The 20066-nt window shown below is 38.6% G+C and overlaps 2 protein-coding genes across 17 annotated transcripts in view; one reads left to right on the forward strand and one right to left on the reverse strand.

Annotated features, from left to right (window-relative positions):
- The window catches only part of ZNF236 (zinc finger protein 236), a 232124-nt gene that overhangs the window by 196624 nt on the left and 15434 nt on the right, over window positions 1-20066 (forward strand). For all 13 annotated transcript variants that reach the window (XR_012157275.1, XR_012157274.1, XR_012157278.1 and 10 more), the window contains one exon: window positions 3949-4008. The gene's annotated coding sequence lies outside the window, so the exon portion shown is untranslated. The remainder of the gene's footprint in view (window positions 1-3948; window positions 4009-20066) is intronic.
- The window catches only part of MBP (myelin basic protein), a 174206-nt gene that overhangs the window by 5772 nt on the left and 148368 nt on the right, over window positions 1-20066 (reverse strand). For 3 of the 4 annotated variants that reach the window (XM_073331790.1, XM_073331792.1, XM_073331793.1), the window contains 3 exons: window positions 4508-4612; window positions 3140-3175; window positions 2431-2463 (listed from right to left, as the gene is read on the reverse strand). In XM_073331790.1, the coding sequence (XP_073187891.1) occupies window positions 2431-2463; window positions 3140-3175; window positions 4508-4612 (174 nt within the window). The remainder of the gene's footprint in view (window positions 1-2430; window positions 2464-3139; window positions 3176-4507; window positions 4613-20066) is intronic. The other variant, XM_073331791.1, reaches the window with a different exon arrangement.

Genomic DNA, 20066 nt, shown 5'->3' on the forward strand with positions numbered 1-20066 from the left:
CCTAATCACTCACTGGCCTGTTTATGGAGACTACCAATAGTGTGCTGCTGCCAAATGTGATGAGGAAACTTATCCATTAAGAATTGGACTGAGACCATCAAATCAGTTTACAAAGGTAATCACACAGCTGCCAAATGGTAAAGATTTTCAGAGTCGACCTGGAATCAAACGAGTAGTACAGCAGTAAAAAAGGTTCTGATTTGTTATCCTGTCTCCTGAACTACCCATTTGCCCTTCAACAAACAGGTCCTGCTTTTGCTGAATCCTAAGTAATAATTCCTATAAGAAATGGAAAAAAGAATACTCTCTTCCTTCATTTTCAGTGTACATCTTCTGAAAGAGGTTGAAGCCTCCCCAAGGGAGCCAGGCTCATAATTTGAGAAAAACTGTTCTGGAGCAAAGGAAGTATCTGTATAAAAGATAGTTAAAAGGCAAGAGACAATCAAAGGACAGTGAGAGTGTGTTGGCAATTTTGCATTCCTAATTCATTCACAAAGCAGGAGTGAAGTTTATGTGGAATCCTGCTTCCTTGATTTTTCTCTGCTCTAAGAGCCAAATTTGTATTCGATTCATTGAGATATCCTTTTGTTGTTAAACAAACAGTAAAGTAGAATGAATAAATTCACAGATCTATTCAGATACAATATTACAGCTATCGATCATGTTAACAAAGAAAGTAAAATGGACTATCTGAACTTAGTTGTGTATAAGAGATACTGCCAAGATGACCTAGTTTTAAATTGTTATAAACCTGGCAGGAAATAGCCTTCCTTTCTAAATCTCTTAACTTGTATTAAATCCCATATTCTGTAGCAGAAGTTTCCCAGAAGTCATTGGGCTTGATCATGCCTGTATTGAAGTAAATGGCAAAATGTCACTCTATCTCAATAGACTGGGCCTGCTCTGGATTCAATTCTGCAATCATTTAACTCTCTCAGCTCCCAATTGCTTCAGTGTGTGGATCTGATGATACAGCCATTGAGAACTCGCATTGGCTTCAATGGGAGTCATGCAAACAGAGCCACTGCCAAATCTAGATTTAATGTTTATAAGAGAGAGAATGCCATACCCAACAGCTGGGAAGTCCATGGCTGTGTTGCCAAAGCTGTTAACGTTTCTGCTGACCCACCAGCCCTATCGCAGTAGGCCGAATTCTGTGTGGTGAAGAACATCACCAACACTTACTTGAGTTAGATTGGACCTTCTTGTGAAAGGACTGAGCACCCTTTCACCTGATGCTCAAGATTTTGTTCCTACTACAAGAACAGAAGCAATTAAAAAAACCATATTGTTTGTCAAATGGAGAGCAAAGTAATTAGCAAAAGAACTGAGGCTTTTTTCAATCTTTTAATAGGCTGTTACAAATATTGAACCTTATGCCGCAAAGTGCTGAATGCCTTTCACTCCCATTCACCTTCTTACATTGTAGGTGGGAACTGAGGATTGGGCTTTCTGAAACCCAAACTTACAATCCTTCAAAATTCCCATATATTACTGACTTCAAGGGGAGTGTTGTTTGAGAATTAGCTCCAGGATTTAGGCCTGATGGAGAATTTCAAAAAAATAAATAAGAAAAACCTTAGAGAAAATTCTTGACAGTGTGATTTTAAGAATTCACACACATTAGAGTCTTCTGCCATCCCATTGGTTAATGATTTCTCCCATCTCATGAGCACAAAGAACACCAAACCTCTGACTTTGAGAAAATAACTTTTGTGTTCTAGGAAATAACTACACTGATAGAAACCATTGGCATTTTAGAAGCTTTAATATACCATTTAAGATACTTGTGGTAATCTGCCCATGTGTGTAATGAAAGCTGAAGTGAAATAGAAAATAGGATTTAGTTAGCTGTGAGATAACTGTGCTGGTCTGCTACTCGATACTGTCCATGTTTTAAAACATAACTGTAGAAAGAGCCTATATAATAAGCAGTAGTATTGATCTCTTCTTTTTAAAAGGGACTGCAAAAACGTATGACAAAAATGTACACACTAGAGACAATATTAGCATATAGAAAAATCAGGCTTATGCAAAAAGTTCCCTGGCTCTTTCAACCCTATCCCCAATTCTTCCGCTCCCCGCAAAAAGAAAAGACAAAGCAGTTAAGTCTTCCAGGAGCCTTAAAGGAAAAGAGGTAGTTTTGCCATGCAGCAGACGTGCTCCATTTGTGCTAAAGCAAAAGAGATTATATCACTGTAAGGTTGACAAGCTTCTGGATAAGAGCAAGCAACAAAATTACGACCATAAACAAACTGCTGTGTAGGAGGGGGAAAGTGAATCAAAAGGAATAAAGCAAAACAAACACCAAAATGAAGACCGAAACATGAATGTCAAGTTGCTGCAGCGGCTTGAAAGGCAATGGTGAAAGATATACTTTGGCCTTGGTAGACCAAAATGGCTGTGAATGAAAGCACATTCATCACCTACCCAGCTAAATCTGGCGAGGGATAATCCTCTCCCCTGCATATGTAAGAAACAGAAACAGTGATATGATGATCACCATGAAGGAAAGGGTGCTCAAGATACGTGAGAGAAAAAAGAGAAACAGCGAACAGAGCTGGTCAAATAATAGACGCATAAATTTGTGAACAGTCATTCTATTAAATTAAAAATACCAACATTCACAATTTATATTATTTGATCTATAAAGTTAATTAAATAATAATAAAAAATTCTTAAATGATTATTTGAATAGAAAACAGACAATTCACAATTAGAATTATTTGCAAAAATTATTTGACCAGCTTTGGTTTAACAACTCAATTTACTTACAATTAACAACATGGATCTTCTTGTAATCTCACCAGCTACTTATAGACATTCTCAGGGTTTGGCTGAAGAATATGTTTTAAAATATTATGAATAATATTTTACATTTAATTATCAGCTTTCATGAAAGAATCTCAACATGCTTTAGATCAGTGGACAAGCAGTATTATTGCCATTTTACAGATGGCTAATCTGTGGTCATGCAGCAAGTCAGTGTTAAAATCGGAAATAGAGCCCAGGTCTCCTGACTTCTACTCCCCTGTTCTAAACATTGGTGATGATACCTTTTGAGTAAACGAATATGGCCACCTGAACAGGTACATATTTAACCACAATAATTAGATGGGATCTTGGGGAAGACACTTACCTTTGCCTGCACTGGGGGTGGTGTCCTAGGTGACACCTACAGAGCAATAGAAAAAAAATGATAAAACACAAGCAGCAATAGATCTAGTACAACCATCAAGGGTTTGCTCTTCATCCTATAATTTGGATAATGTCTGATTTCATCTACCTTCACATTGTTTAAAGCTTTCAGCTTTCTCAATAGCATATACAGTGGACATATTTTTAAAATTAATTCCAGTTTTAGGGGTATTCCCCATCATAAAAAAATTAAAAGTATACTAGATCCAATAATATGTTTAGGATTGGAATGAACTTTTTAAGTGCACGCAATATATATTCCTCATTTTAGGTATTTGTCTCCATTCTGCAACACAGTGGTACCTTCCTTTCATGACTGAAGATATTAACATCAGGAATGTTGATCTGGTGAAGCTGATATTAATAGAAATAGTATTAATTAATCCAAATCAATTAGCCTATGCTGTTTAAGGTTTCTTGCACTTCTGTCTTTCTCATGTCTGTCTTTTGGGTTTTCGTTGCACATTTGGGCCTCAGCAGATGGAGAGGTCTGCTTCAAAGAGGATAAAGAAGGGAAAAGGGATTATCTGTGGTGCCAGTGATCATTTCACAGCTGCAATACATTTGAGGCGACTTCTCTCAAGTGGGAAGCATTCTGAAGTGCTTTCAAGGATTATTAGGCTCAGGCAGCAAAGTTTTTTTATGATATCTTTGCACAGTATTCAGGGATACCATTTTGTAGAATGTTTGAGGGAGACATAACTCTATAGTTGTTTCTCTGATTTTGTGTTTGGTTTTTTTTCATATTAGTATGAAGATATCCAGGTTCAAAGCTGAAGAAAATCCTTCTCCTCAAATAACATCACTCAGGTAGGGAATCAAATCTGGGATTTTTTTGTTTATGCCTTCAGAAGAAATGCCGGAGTCTAGCTTCTCTCTTAGAATAGAATTAATTTATTAAATCTAGTAAGTGCTATTTTAAATGCACTATGCCTTGAGCATCACTTACTTTTTTAAACAAAACAAAAATTTGAATATGCCTTATTTCAAGAAAGGCAAATAAAAAATTTGCAAATGGTAAAGCTGTTTAATAGCATCAGTGATTAATGTTGGAATTTCAATACGTTAATGGAAGACTCACCCATTTCCATCCAAAAATTTTTCCTACACAAAACTAGAAGTTGTAATAGCAAAGTAAAATAATTTTGATGTCAAAATATAATTATTCCCTCAAAAGCACAGACAGAACATTTTATCGACAGTCTCAATTGCAACAAAATGGATAACCTACAGGTACTGTTTAGCTGCCATTAAATCTCAAATTACATTTAACTCTGCCAGAGAACCATGAAGGGAAGGGGAAACTTACGATGTTCTTGAAGAAATGGACTACTGGGTTGTCATCACCAGGCCGCCCGTGCTGAGACCTCTGGGGCATGGAACCTACATGGCTAGCTCTGGCTGCATGTATGTCCTGAAATGTAGGGTGGATATATTAGTAAGTGCTCTGAGGAGACCAAGATAAATAATGACCATTTGAAGAGAAAATGCACCAAAAGGCATACTCACAGAATAAAACTAAAAGAAAAGAGGGGAAAAACTCACAGTAAAACACACAAGAAATCGACAGAGTTTATGATCCAATGTCTTTAGTGCATACAAGGCCATGCACTCTCTATAGAACAGCAGAATTAAGTAATACATACGCATCTTGTGTCCATATCTGTATATATATATACACATAAATACACACACACACACCCCTTTAACATTATTGAAGTCCAATATCGCCTGTGTTAGGCTGAGGTATTCCGGTAACAGAAGTTAAATATTTGATTTCCTTGTAAGTGGAATCATGGAATCAGTAAATTAGATGTGCAAACTTAGGTGGAAAAAGGCCTCTTAGGTCTTGGAGTCAGTCTCTGTGCCACAGCAGTAATGAGCTGAGTAGCACCTCTTTTCATTTCTAATGTGCAGCACAAATTTCAAACATTCCGTCAATGAAAGAGCGGCTCTATTTCAGGCTGAGGAGAGTTAAGTGCAACTGATGGCACCATGTCATCTCAGCAGTGCTTCAAGTGATGAGGAGAAAAATCCAAAAAAGCAGAGGCAGAACAAGAGCAAGGCTATTAAATTCATGGAGACTAACTAGCACAACACAGGTTTCAGAGTAGCAGCCATGTTAGTCTGTATCCGCAAAAAGAAAAGGAGGACTTGTGGCACCTTAGAGACAAACAAATTTATTTGAGCATAAACTTTCATGAGCTACAGCATCCGACGAAGTGAGCTGTAGCTCACGAAAGCTTATGCTCAAATAAATTTGTTAGTCTCTAAGGTGCCACAAGTTCTCCTTTTCTTTTAGCACAACACAGTTACCTGTGATAAATGTTTTATGCCACGGTGAAAATGGTGTCTACTCTATTATGTGAAATTGGTGCTACATCTTGCGTTAGTATCACAAAGATGGAAATAAGAATAGTTAGATGTGACTGATCCATGTTAAATTCATGAACAGTAGAAGGTATAAGCTTTCCTTCTTGAAAAACATAATAGCCAAAGGCCACACCAGAAACTCCAACAGAACCAAACTAGATCACCAGGGAATAGAGAAAACCTTGAAGAGAAGGTGTCATAAAGGTCCCACCAAGTATGACTGCTTCCCTGAATATCTAATGACATTAAAGACATTCAGATTGATAAAGGATGGTACATTTCTTGCTACTTAAGATCAAGTATATCTGTGCAGTGAAAAAGAGTAGAGTCTAAAATAATATGAAGAGACAGACAAACAAATTAACTCTGATTTTATTTGTCACTGACAGCAAAACACACAACCTTTCCATATAACCTACCTAATGAGACAATGTAATCTACTTGTCAGAGCACTGGATATGGACCCAGGCCTCCTGAGTTTTATTCCTAGCCCTACTGCTGACTAATTGTATGATCTTTGACGAATAACTTAACCACTCTGGACCAGACTTTTAAAGATATTTCGGCACCAAAATATGCAGATAGGCACCTAGTGGGATTTTCAGAAACACCTAGCTGTCTAATTCCTAATGGGGTCAAATGGGCACTTTTGAAAATCCCACAAGGCACCTCTGCATCTTTAGTTGTCAAACCATCTTTAAAAGTCTTGACCTATAGTTATTGTTTGCCAAAGATCAACCAATCTATCAGGGTTGGGAGTTTTTTAAAAAAAAAAATCTGTATGAAAATAAAAAGCATTGTTCCTCTTGCTATGATGATGTGTATATATCATATATATGATATGCATGTAATATAATCCTTCGGAAAAATGAGTTTCAAATTAGTTATTGCAGGAAAGTTCAGCTCAATATTTATTAGGTTTGCTCTCCCTGTGCCGATGGTGTATATTATTATACCACTTAAAAAGTAGGACTTTAATGGATTTTATTGGGACTATGCAATTTCTATGAGATTATGCAATCATCCTGCACTTCCTCCCACAATTAGCTTTACTTTTCCACTTTTTAGATGATAGCCAGAGCTATGGATTCATATTACCGGGTGACAGAAAAAAATGGCTAGCAGTGAATGAAAAACGGCCTAGTTTAAGGCTATAACGATGCTGCTAGAATGTCCAGTTTTAACTCACATGACTTTTTTTTTTTAAACCAACAGGATAGCAGTATACAAATATAGGTGGTAGTTGGGGTGATTGCTGTTTTCTGTGAATGTTCCATATTAAAGGTTTCAGAGTAGCAGCCGTGTTAGTCTGTATTCGCAAAAAGAAAAGGAGTACTTGTGGCACCTTAGCGACTAACCAATTTATTTGAGCATAAGCTTTCGTGAGCCACAGCTCACTCATCGCATCCGATGAAGTGAGCTGTAGAAGTGAGCTGTAGCTCACGAAAGCTTATGCTCAAATAAATTGGTTAGGCCCTAAGGTGCCACAAGTACTCCTTTTCTTTTTCCAAATTAAACTTTTTTGTTTTTGGGACACAGCTTCCACGAACCTCCTTTCTCTCTCATTTTTCCCTGGCTAGTGTTGCCGCCTCTACTGCTGTGTTACTGAAATCAAAGAGGATGCTAGTCTACTGCAAATTTTTCATAGTGTACACTGTGGAGAACTTTAAAGTGATACTTTTTCAACCTGATGAAGATGGGCTTGAGAGCAGTTTGAAATGCTATCTCCAGACTCTGAGCACACATGCAAAGAGAGGAAGTATGAAAACAGAATACATGAAGGGCATTGGAAATTAGAGGGTGGGGAGGAAGTTATTTATTTAAAAATCTGTAGCTAATAAAGAAAGGATCACAGTCAAACAGGGATTATTTTTTTCCGAACTGGAAACGTGGATCCTATTCGTGGTGTGTGGATGCCCCAGCACAGTAGTTCAGAACACTTTCACTTGTAGTGTCCAGTAGGGGTCACACTCCTTACAACGGCAAAGAGTCCTGTGGAACCTTATAGACTAACAGATGTATCGGAGCATAAGCTTTTGTGGGTGAATACCCACTTCGTCAGATGCATGTCCTTACAACCTCACTCTCTCCCTCCCGAGAGTACAAAGAGTGTAGTGACGCGGACCACCACTCAGTTTCTTTGGATGGACCTAGGCTGTACAGCCAGAACAACAATAGTATCCCCATTTTATTTAGTTAATTTGGATAGTTACTTTTTATTTATTGTAGCCTTAGTGTTCAGTAGTGTTAGGCTGCCTTTACACTACAAGATAAGTGTGTGATTCACCTACCTATGTACACATGCAGCATAACCATGGTAGCACAAGTAGTGGCAGCCGAGGCTTGGCTTAGCTGTTCCAAGTATTAACCCATCTGAAACAGGTGGGTACATACTCAGCACAGCTAAGCCATGCCTCATCTGCCATTACTTGTGCTGCTTCAGCAACTCTGCTATTTATACTTGTGCTATCTTGACAAGAGCTAGCACAAGTATGTGTACACAAGCAAGGGACATCACACTCCTAGTTCATAGTGCAGACTTAACCTTAATGTTACCTCTGTTTTTTTTTTAAAGGAAGAGAGTTACATTTTAACTTTATTTCTGTTTTGAATTAGTGTATTAGGATTTTAATTGAGGTATGTCAGAACTGAGATTCCCCAGGCTTTAAATTATGCCCCTCTACATGCGGGGAGGGAGTGCCATTCCCCTAACGGTCATTCATGGTAAGTGTCTTTATTGCATGAGTGAAGACCATGTTGTCACTAAGCGTGTGATCTGTAAATCTTCTAAGATGCTCACACAGAAAGCGTGACAGTCCAGGTGAAAGCTCTTTCTCATGGAAAAGTACATGAGGGCACTGTCAGATCGTGAGCCAAGGCAATGCTGAGGAAGTTGCTGTCTACCAACACAATCTGTCTATGATCTAGTCACCAGAGATGTGACACCAGGCTCAAGAGCAACAGAAAGACCTAGAGAGGCTTTGCAAATTAATTTTGGAGCAGTCAGAAATCCCTGCTGTCCGAAAAGTGAGACACTAAATTGGTTATGACTCTTCTCTATCTCTGGTGTCTGGCAGGAGAAAGTCATCCTAAAAGTAATTGATGAAGTCAGCACAGAGGAAATCAGTGCTAGAGCCCTCAGTGTCCTGTTCGGTACTCGCAGAAGAGAGCACATAGAGATGAAAGTCCTAAAACCGTGGCTCAGGACTTACCGAAACCATCCATCTTAGCACCAGTGCATCAATTACAGTCTGCCCTGGCACTGTCTTTAGCAGGACTAATTTTGATAAGAGCATCTCACTCGGCATGTTGCAGTATAATTGTAGCCATGTCGGTCCAGGATATTAGAGAGACAAGGTAGGTAAGGTAATATCTTTTATTAGACCAACTTCTATTGTCAGAAAGGTGAGAAGAGCTCTGTGTGGTTCGAAAGCTTGTCTCTCTCACCAACAGAAGTTGGTCCAATAAAAGATACGACCTCACCCACCTCTCTCACTCAGCACAGGCAGTTTCAGCATTTCAGAGCCCTCAAAGCAGCTAAATGAGACAGGCTTCCTCAACTCAGATGTCTTTTGAAGGGGATTCCACAGCACCGAAATACTTGTTTACATCTCCCTTGGATATCAGAATAACTCCAGCGCCTGGTTTACCATTGTTAAAGTCTTCTAGTTCTGCACCATCTAAACCTCCTCTCCATGAAAGATCAAGAATACCCGTGATAAAGATTTCTCTTCATCATCAGAACAGTAGGGCTGTGAGTAGAAGTCCTACTCAAATTTTAAAATCCTGTTGTCCTATCAATAGAAGGATTCTCATCAGATTCCAGTGGGAGCCCTCCACCTAAGAAGCCAGCAAAAAGAAAATAAAAACAGAAAAGATGACACAAAGGAACTTTTTTATGAATGTCAGGGTTTAAATTCTAATTACTCTCGTTGGTATCCCCCAAATGGGATGAATGTATCTTAACCACATGGTCAACAACCTTGGCCATATTGGTCTCTGTGGCAGCAATATCTGCAGCATCCAGGGGAAGTTCCCCTACAGTAAATGGCATATATGTGTAAGTCACCTAATTCAGTTTTTCAAGTGTCACCTCATTTCCTGTTCAGATTATGGAAACAGAGGAACAGCATCATTCTAGTGATGGAGAGTTACCGGTTCACCAGGAAGATTAAGCTGGATGTCCACATTCTTCTTCTTTTTCTTCACTTGAAGAGACTATTTCATCCACTGTGCCTCTGACAATTGATACATTTAAAATGTTTCAGGAATTATTGAAGTGCATAAGGGGAAACACTGGAAGTCCTATAAGAAATGGTATAGGAAAAGGCATAAACTTTTGATACTTTACAACCAGCATCTCAAAATAGAGTTGCTCTTCCTATCAGTGAGGAATTTTAGAATAGAAAAAGAGCTTTTGATTACTCCCTCCTTGATTTCAGCTACTTCAAAACATGCTAATTGTAGATATCAAGTACTATCCAAAGGTTTTGAGTATTTTTATACTTGTCCATCTCCATCTTCGTTGGTTGTTACTCCTGCAAATGAAGAGTCGAAACAATTGGGAAAGTCAGCTCCCAAAGAGAGAGAACCAAACAGACTAGACACTTTTGGGAGGAAAATTTATTCATCAGCCTGTCTGCAAGTTAGAATAACTAATTATCAAGCTATGCTTTCTAAATATGATTATCTACAATAGAACAAACATCTGACTTTAAGGACAAGTTACCTACAGAAATTAGAGAGGAGTTCAGATCAATTTATGGGGGCTAGTTGATTTCTAAAATAGCTCTTCAAACTGATCTGGGTGCAACTGATATTGGTGTCTGTTAAACAGCTAAAGCTATTGTTAGGAGATATGCATCATGGTTTTCTGCACCAGATTGATACAGGGAGGTACAGACAACCACGGAAGATTTGCTATTTGATGGATTGAGCTTGTTTAGATGAAACTAAAACAGATGAGGCCTTGAGTTCATTAAAAGACTTAAGATCCACTTTTAGATCTCTAAGTTTATATGCACCTGCATTTAGGAAGAAACAGTGTTGCCCATGTTCCTCCTCCTCAAAATATACTAAACTTCCTCATACTTTTACCAGCAGAGATCTTCTGACTAATCCACGAAGAGATTAAGATATCAAAAAGATGACGAATTCCATCGTCCTCTTTGGTAACCTCACAACCAGGACAGACACAGAGACATCAGATTCGATGTGATGGTTGAGGATCTTGGACTAATCTACAAGGACCAATACCTGTTCCTCCCTCCTTTTTGATTTTGCTTTTTCTTTTCCCAGGAGACTTGGATTGGAATCATCACAGATAAATGGGCCCTTCAACTTCTCAGAGATGGTTATGTCATTCAGTTTCAGTCTCTGCCTCCCACCCATACCTGATCCCTTTTCTCACAAGCGTACATCTAGAATTAGATGACCTAATCAACCTAGGACAGGTTGATAGAATTGGTACCTGAAGAATATGTGGAAAAGGGCTTCCGTTTTTCATATAAAAAAAATAAAGGAGGTTGGCATGCGATCTTAGATTTTGGGAATCCAAAACAAATACATTTGGCATGCCAAGTCTTGTAATGGTAACTCTTGCTTCAGTTATTCCCACTCTAGATCCCATGGATTGGTTCATGACCCTCAACTTGCACAAAGCGTATTTTCATGTGTCGGACACATTCTGCACTCAAGTAGTATCTTCAGTTTGTGGCTTTGGCAAATAATTATGAATTCCAACTACCGCCGTTTGGGATTTCATCAGCTTGGAGGATGTTTTAACCAAGTGCCTATCCATACTGTCTGAATAGGCAGAGAGGTGTAAGGCAGACCTTCTATGTTCTATATGAGAATAGTGTATCCAGCTTTGTATCAGTCTGACAACTCTTCATCTTCCAGGGAAGAGCAATGGTGTAGCAGACTCACTAAGCAGAAAGGTGACCTTGTCCCATGAATGGGACTTAAAAGATTAATTAATTAGTGGACCAAATCTTCCAAAAGTGAGGGTTTCCCCAAATAGACTTGTTTGCTTGGAATCAGAACAAAAAGTGTCTGTTTTGTTATTGAGCAGGAAAGAGTCTGGGATTCATAGCAGACACTTTCATGATTTGCTGGTCACACCATTTGATGTATGCCTTCCCTACTTTTCCTTTAATTCCAAGGGTGATCAGGAAGATAAGGTAAGAAAAAGATTGGGCTATACTAATAGCTCCTAATTGGCCTTATCAGTTCTTGTTCTCTGATCTTCTAATAGTGTCCAATCAACAGTTTACCACGCTGCTGATTCAGAATGACATGATATCACAAAATCACAGCCTACTCCTATACTCAAATCCAGTGTTACTACATCTCATTGTTTGGGTGGTTTCTGGATGTCCTCATTGGATATTCTGTACTGCTGAAGAACATTATCTAACTTCAGAACAGGAAATAACACATTCTGCTAGTGGTATGTCTTTTATTCTGGGCCATATCCAAGGATCACATACCTTCTTGGTGTGTTGTATTCCAATAATCTTGGATTACTTATTACATTTAAAGTGATTTGGCAGTGATTTCAGTATTTCATCCACCAGTGGAAGGGGGTGCAGATTTCTGAGGGGCTTAGTTCAAGTTCTTACTCCTGTAAGAAAGATTGCTCCAACATGGGATTTAAAGCTAGTGCTTTCTTCTATACTGGAACTTCCTTTTGAATCTCTAGCAAACTTCCTAATTCAGAATTTTGGCAATGAAACGGCAGTTTTGGTGGCTATTACCTCAGCAAGTAGAATAAATGAACTACAAGTATTAATTATAAACCCTCCTTACAAGGCTTTTCATATAGAAAGGGTGACTGAGACATAATCTGTCCTTCATTCCAAAAGTATTTCAGCAGAGTCGCATTTTACATGGGGGTTAGGTTCTAAAGTCAGCACTTAAGGTGAAAATCACGTATAGTCAAAATTACCCTTGAAAATCCCTTAAATCACCCATAAAGTACAGTATACTGTACATGGTTTTGTGTATACAACCCTGTACAGTAATAGGTTTAAATGTATAATGTATACAGTAATGTACAGTATATAATGAGTACATATGCAAAATATAATTTTATAATACTGTATTTTTAGTTACAGGGGGTTGTCAGGAGATGATGGCTTGATGTCTGTGGCGGTTCAATGATCAGGCAGAACACAGCTTTATGCAAGCAAACAGGCTGGTCAGCGGAGATGGGCTGTTCTGCCCCCCCGCCTTCCACCTTCTCCTTTTATTATATTTCTCCCCCTAAGCATTACACACTGCTACACAAAGGAATGTATGACGTTGATTCATATACTTAGTTACCATCCTTTATCTACTACAATCCTGGTTCTCAGGCCTTGAGCCCAGGCTAAGAAAGCCTCCCACAGTTGCTGTCCAAACAATCAAGTTCTCATGGTTCATATCTAGCCCTTGTCCTTGGATAGAGCAATGTGTGCATTGCTTCTACAAAACAGTCAGGGTGTGCCCTTCCTGCTTCCAGGTGGAATAGCTAAACATTAACTCTTCAGATGTCGATCCAGGAGACGGAGAGAGAGTTGTAGACGAAGTGGTTGGCTCTGGTTGAGCTCAAGAAGTTGATTGCATAGGTTCATCTGCTGCTGGTTGTTTGTTTTTCCTTGAAAAACATGGTGATCGGCAACTGTCGCTGTTGTCTCTTGAGCTGCTCAAACATTTCTTGATACGGTCTCAAATAGTTTGTAATACTACGTGTGATTTTGAGGCTTCATTCCATAGACGGATCATATTCAGAAATTAAATCATTCAAGTGTTTCGCTGCTTGGAACACTTAAGCAAATTTAGGAAGATTCCAACTTGTTGGCTCTTCTTGTTCCTCGTCATCATCTTCGTCTTCTGTAGACAATTTTATCAGTTCCTCTAACTCTTCATTAGTCAGTGTTTCTCTGTGGCTCTCAATTAATTCTTCAATTTCTTCCTCAAGGATGTCAACAAAGCCATCACCACCCACTTGCCTGTCCACCTGAATAATGCATTTCGCTTCTTTGTCAATGGTCAGGAAACCTTTAAAATCATTCACACATTCTTTCAATAGGTTTCGCCAACATGCATTGACTGTTTCAGGCTTGATTGCATCCATTGCCTGTTTAATATAAGTGATGCAATTAACAGTGTTGAAGGACTTCCAACACTCCATCACATTAAGATTGGGATCAGCATCCATAGCGCTATGTATCCATGAGAACGCAAGCCTTGTGTCTGTGGCCTTGAAACAGCGAATCACTCCTTGGTCGAGAGGTTGGAGGTGGTATTTGGGGGAGGAAACATTACTTCAACCTCGTTATGCACAAACTGGAGTGCCGCAGGGTGGCCAGGAGCATTGTCTACGATCAGCAACACTTTAAAGTCAAGTCCTTTCTCTTTGTGGTACCGCTTGACCTCCGGAATGAAACACTTGTGGAACCAATCCAGATATAATGCTGCCATCACCCAAGCCTTTTTATTTGATTGCCAGAACACAGGCAGGAGATTTTTGTTCTTGCCTTTCAGGGCATGGGGATTTGCAGTCCTCTAGAGCAAGCCCAACTTTATTAAATGCCCAGCCGCATTGCCACAAACAACACAGTCACACAGTCTTTAGCTGCTTTGAAGCCGGGGTTGTCTTTCTGATTTTGAAATGTAAGTGCAGTTGGGCATTTTTTTTCCAGAAGAGCCCAGTCTCATCAGCATTAAAAATTTGTCCCGGAAGATAGTCCTTTTCTTCTATGATTTTCTTTAATTGTTTGGGGTAGGCTTTTGCTGCCTCTTCATTGGCAGATGCAGCTTCACTAGTAGTCTGCACGTTTTTGAGGTTGAAGCGGTTCCTAAAACTGTTAAGCCAACCTTGGCTGGCTTTGAATTCCTTCTCATCAGAAGGCTGTCCCTCTTTGGCAGGAGGTTTGAACAGTGCGTAGAGGCTAAGAGTCTTTTTTCGCAACGTGTTGCTATCGATAGGCACACGTTTACGGTTCATGTCTTCCAGCCATAAGTTTAATGCCTTTTCAGTCTTCACTAAAAACTTATAACGCACCTGACTCGTCACTTTAGCAGTTATTAGAGCACTTGATGCCACGGCTTGACGAATTTCTCTCTCTCGAATCTTGACGGCACGGATGCTAGTTTTGTTGCGGCCATATTTATCCACCACGTTGAAAACCGACATACTGTCTCTCAGTAAGTCCAACACAGCCAGTTTTTCCTCCAGCGTTGGAACAGATCGCTGTTTCTTCAGTTGAGCACCAGATGAAGCAGTTGGCTTGCGTTTAGGGCCACGTTGTACGAAAAATACATATCTTTAAACACTGGAATCACACGCGGCGAGATGCTCGCATGCGGGAACTGAGACCGACTGAGGGAACAGCAGATTCACGTCTCACGCTCACTCAGGAGCATATGCTCATTGAGTGGAATGGTGGGCACAATCGCCCACACTGTTTACAGATATCTTGTTGTTGTTGGGTTTTTTTTGCCGAGCGCTTATAGTTGAATTTGCATAAGTTAAATGTGCGTATGATGCGACTCACCTGTATTGGACTTTCAAATCAGTTTATTAATTTACCAGTCTTCTTTTCACGACCTTATTCATCTCAGCTGAAGTTAAATTACATGTGTATCTTGAATGTCAAACGATCATTGTTATACTATCTGGATAAAACAAAATCTTTTTGTAAGACTTCAAGACATTTTATTGCTTATGGAAATAAATCTAAAGGGATGGCTATTTCATCTCAAAAGCTTTCAAAATGGGCATCTGATTGTATTAGGACTGTATATAATATTAATAAGTCCTTTAAAACATTCTTATTCATTCACAAGCAACATCGGTTGCATGTCTAAGTTGAAAGCCAATACTGGAGATTTGCAGAGCAGCTACCAGAACTTGAGCTCATACATTTACAAAGCATTATTTGTTAATGAATGCTTCTCGACTGGTTGCCCATTTTGGAAGGGAGGTTTTGCAATCTCTTTTCAATTAACTCTTCGCACCCACCTCAGTTTAGGGTGACTGCTAGCTAATCATCATGACTGGGATGCACTTGTCCAGTACTTAAAGAAGAAAGAGTGGTTACATACCTCATAGTAACCGTGGTTCTTTGAGAAGTCTGGACATGTTGCTCCCATGGCCTACTTTCCTTCTTGCAATTCAGAATCTTACACGATGGATTCTGGGTGGTGAAAGAACTGAGTGGCAGTTGCAGTCACTGCTTTTTGTGCCCTTAGGAGGCAGATCATGAGGACTTGACAACAAGCATGACCCCTACTGGACACTACTAATAAAAACGTTCCAAGCTATTGCACTGGGGCCACCACACACCATGACTGGGATCCACATGTGCAGATATCTCAAAGAACCACAGCTACCACAATGTAAGTAACCACTCTGTATTTCGTATTCAATCCTTATGAGCAAGAGACAGCAGGTAGGAATTTAAATGGCAAAGCTTCACTCATTCATATTCCCAAGGAATAAAAATGAGTGCTCAAGCAAGTTTCATGTCCCAAAATGAATCCTGCAGCACCACTGTTTTAAATCATTCCCAGCTCCCTTCCCACATCTTGAGCTAAATTATATTTTAACCATTTTGCTATGATTTTATCCTGCAGTTATCTAGTTTAAAAAAAAATCTCAAAGCCTTCATTAATTAGACTTAACTAGACATTCTGCAGTGGTATATGTGGTCACTGGCTAGAGGCCTGAGATCCTCATTCTTTGCAGAGTAAATAAAGTAGAATTAGAAAATGAACTGTGGAAATTGTCATGAATAAGATTTCTCATTTTCTTTATGTTAATGACTTAAAAACTAGGTGTAAATCACCATCTAGGTCTATAATCAGTTACTGGTATACAGTGTATGCCAGTAATCTGGTTTATTGAAAAGGATATCATGCGAAGTATAGAGCGAATTAAGTATTATGGACATAGATTCTGCTGTTTGTAGTGCCAACAATTTCATTACAACCGTTAGTTTTTTGATATGGTCCTTTTTAAGAGGGATGAGCTAGTCATGGGACCTAAAACCAGGAACTGGGCTGTTGTTCCTGCTGACCGTCCTGTGACCGATTTCAACAACTTGTGTTTATCGGTTCTCCAGATGCAGTGCTCGCTTCATGTATTAACCTCTGTAAACATATTATTCTAAATTTGATGCAACAGATAATTACCTTATTTTCTTTTAATTTAGGATGCATTTGTAAACTACTGTATTTACTCCCTTTTTTCATCTGAACTTTGTGCTTTTTATTACTCTGAAGGCTCTAAGACTCAAAATCAATGAAATAGAAAGTAAAATTGGAAAAACATTTCTTAGAATCACAAATAACAAACAACACAACCTACAACCAACCTATGAAAATCCGTTCACTGAAAGGCCATAGTATGTTGTTTGAGGGTCTTTAAAAAAAGAAATAACCCTGCTGAGTTATTTACTTACTTCTTGCTGTTATACAATTTTGTTAAAGTAAGTCTTTAAATTAGTTCATCCAGTCAATGAGTTTTATATCAATACATGCTGAAGACTACCATATCCTGGTTTACTTTTGAAGTAGATGCTAGGCACTAATTGAAATGATGGGCACCAATATGAAAACCTAATAAATATGAAGGGCACGTGGCACATCAACTATATTTTAAAAAGAGGCCATATTTACCTTTTGTTGCTTCCTTGTGATACCGGGGAAGTTTCCACTCTGTACAGTGTGATATTAGTCTTTATCACTAGATGGAGCTGTGACACACAGATTGCCAATTAAAGTTTGCAGCACCTTATCAGACAATTTCATAGGGTTTTCTATGCCTCACACCTATTATAAACGTTAAACTTCTACATCAGTTTTAATATTGTGCAGCACTTGCAACTCCTGAGGTAATCATTAATAAGGCAAGATTAGTTTCCGTATGTTACATTCAATGATCATGTTCATAAAGTCTAGTCTTGAATTGAGACCCTTTGAATTAATGAATTGGTTTGTGAACTCAGAGGGATTTGGCCATTTGCTTGCAGGTACATTTTAAAATAGTTTGCTGACATAAGAGAAGTATATGAGTTTTATACTCGTTGAATACTTTACACTGTAGTCAACAACAAAGAGCCAGCCTTCTGTCCAAACGGTGCATTCAGAAACCGAGGCCTGGTTTACATCTAAAAACTTAGGCCAACCTAGGCTACACTACTCAATGGTGTGAAAAATGAACACCCCTGAGAGACATAGTTAATCCAAACTAAGACCTGGTGTAGACACTGCTAGGTTGACTGAACAATTCTTCTGTCAGCCTAGCTGTGCTTCTTGAGGGGTGGATTTACTACAGTGATGGAAAAACCCCTTCCATCGCTGTAGCAAGCGTTTACACTTCAGCAGCACCACCATAGTGCTTGTACAGTAGGCATACCCAAAGACTCGATTCCCCAGTATTCGCAGGAAGCTTGGTGTTTGGGACTCAATCAGCTGATCCTAGTGAATGAACCCTGCTCTGTATTCCAGAGAGAGGTAAAAAGCAAAGGTCACTTTTGTTTGACTAGTTTCATGCCACAATGTGTGTATTTGCCTTTTTTTATGGGAGAACTGCCTATACCTAGGTTTCAGTATATCAATTTGTGAATTCATTGTGAAATTGGTAAATATAGTATCACTAACTTTCAAAAGAAGTTTCTAGGAATTTCTTGGGGAAACTTTGTTGTTAATTAGCCAAGAACAAATTTTCATTTCACTTACTGCAGATACTGTGTATTATAGGCCAAAATATTTCAAATCTGGTTACCTTCTGGTTCAAGAGTAGCCTGATTTTTAAAGGTTCTGAATACCTGCATCTCAAACCAACTTAAATGAGAGTTGTGGGTGCACAGCACTTCTGAAATCAGATTTTGTCTTTGGGTGCCTAAATATGGGTCTAGCTTTTGGCACTCAAATTCAGAAATCTTGTGTGTAGTTGATATCTCTCTGCCATCATCTAAAAAGAGAGTCAGAGAGAGCACTACTTGGGTCGTTCGTTGCTGGTGATTTTTGGAATTCCAAGGCTGTTCATTTTATTCATTAAGATGGGCCAAAGCCACAGTGTTTTGACTTGCTACATTACAACTACCCCATAGTTCAGATTTTGATGTTTCTTACTGCAGGTAAAATTGCCAGTAAAAATATATATCTGGTTTGGTGTTTTGTTTTTAAACCTTTGCCTCCCATACTTTGAGGATTTGTTAAAATGTCTTTTTTTCCCCTTGGATTTATTAGCAATGAGTTTGATATGTAACTCATAAGCCACCAATGATGTTGGTTTGTCCATAGCAATAACTGTATTCATCATCTTGGGTGGAACTACTCTCATGAATAAAATTACACGTGCAGATTTGAGCAGTAAAATATCCTTTTTGTGTCAGAAGCAAAGTTGCATTCTGCCACGGTTTCATTTAAATTTCATGAATATTGGCCTCTCAATCTTGTATAATTGGGCTCTAAGTCAGACAAAGAAATAACCTTGAGTTTGTTGCAGAGGGAAATTGACAGACAAGCACTTTAATTATTAACAGCAGTTTTACCATTATGCGTACTCCCTGTGCTAAAAATTTACCTCCATCGTGTAACTTATGTATTGACACTGCCCACAGTAACATGCTTCAGGGACTGTCTTCGAGAAACGGCAAAGCCCACTTTTCAACAAAGTACTATGAATCAAGGTTTCATCCCCATTCAATCGCATTGGGTTTTTGGGCAAAGTGAGGAAGTTTCTAATTTATTATTTATACCTCTGCCATGACAGACAGTAGGATTTTACAGGTAAAATGGGTGCTTAATTTAATATTTGCATAAAACAGCTCTCCATTTATGCTGATTTATAAACCATAATCTGTTAGTGTACATGTCACATCCAGTTCACTATCTTCTTCAACACTTAACCGAGAAACCAATACTGCGCTTACTAGCGCTTGTCATCCTTTTGTGGTGGTTTGATCATAATCAGTAGCAGGCATATAAGTGGTGGTACTAAAACGTATCCCACAAAATACTTGTCTGACTTCCCTTGGCACAAACATGCTAAACCCTGCAATGCCTACTCATGCAATTCAACAAAGTATATTTTCAAACACAGAAAAACTTTTAATGGGAGTTAACTGCCATTTAAAAATCTTACCGTAACAGGATTGCTCCTATAAAAACATAATAAATAAATAATGGCAGGTAAATGTAGTATCAAACCCCTAATTATCAGTAAATATTTAAAATGTATTAGTGGCAATAATATTCTGAAGATCAGCCTTAAATTAATTTTAAAACAATCTTTAACCTTTGTTATAAATAACACATCTGGACTTTAGATGAGGAAAACTGAAATCATTTTAAAAATCTAAATTTACTTTTCACAATTTATGCCATTGTTTACTTTGAGTTTCTCCAAGTGGAGGATGAAAATGAACTAGTTATTTTCATTTGAGCTGGGTGGAAACAAATATGTGTTTTAATTCTGTTAAGTGTATACATCTATGAAT

The sequence above is a fragment of the Lepidochelys kempii genome, chromosome 2 (assembly GCF_965140265.1).
Source record: "Lepidochelys kempii isolate rLepKem1 chromosome 2, rLepKem1.hap2, whole genome shotgun sequence".
Classification (NCBI taxonomy): Eukaryota; Metazoa; Chordata; order Testudines; family Cheloniidae; genus Lepidochelys; species Lepidochelys kempii.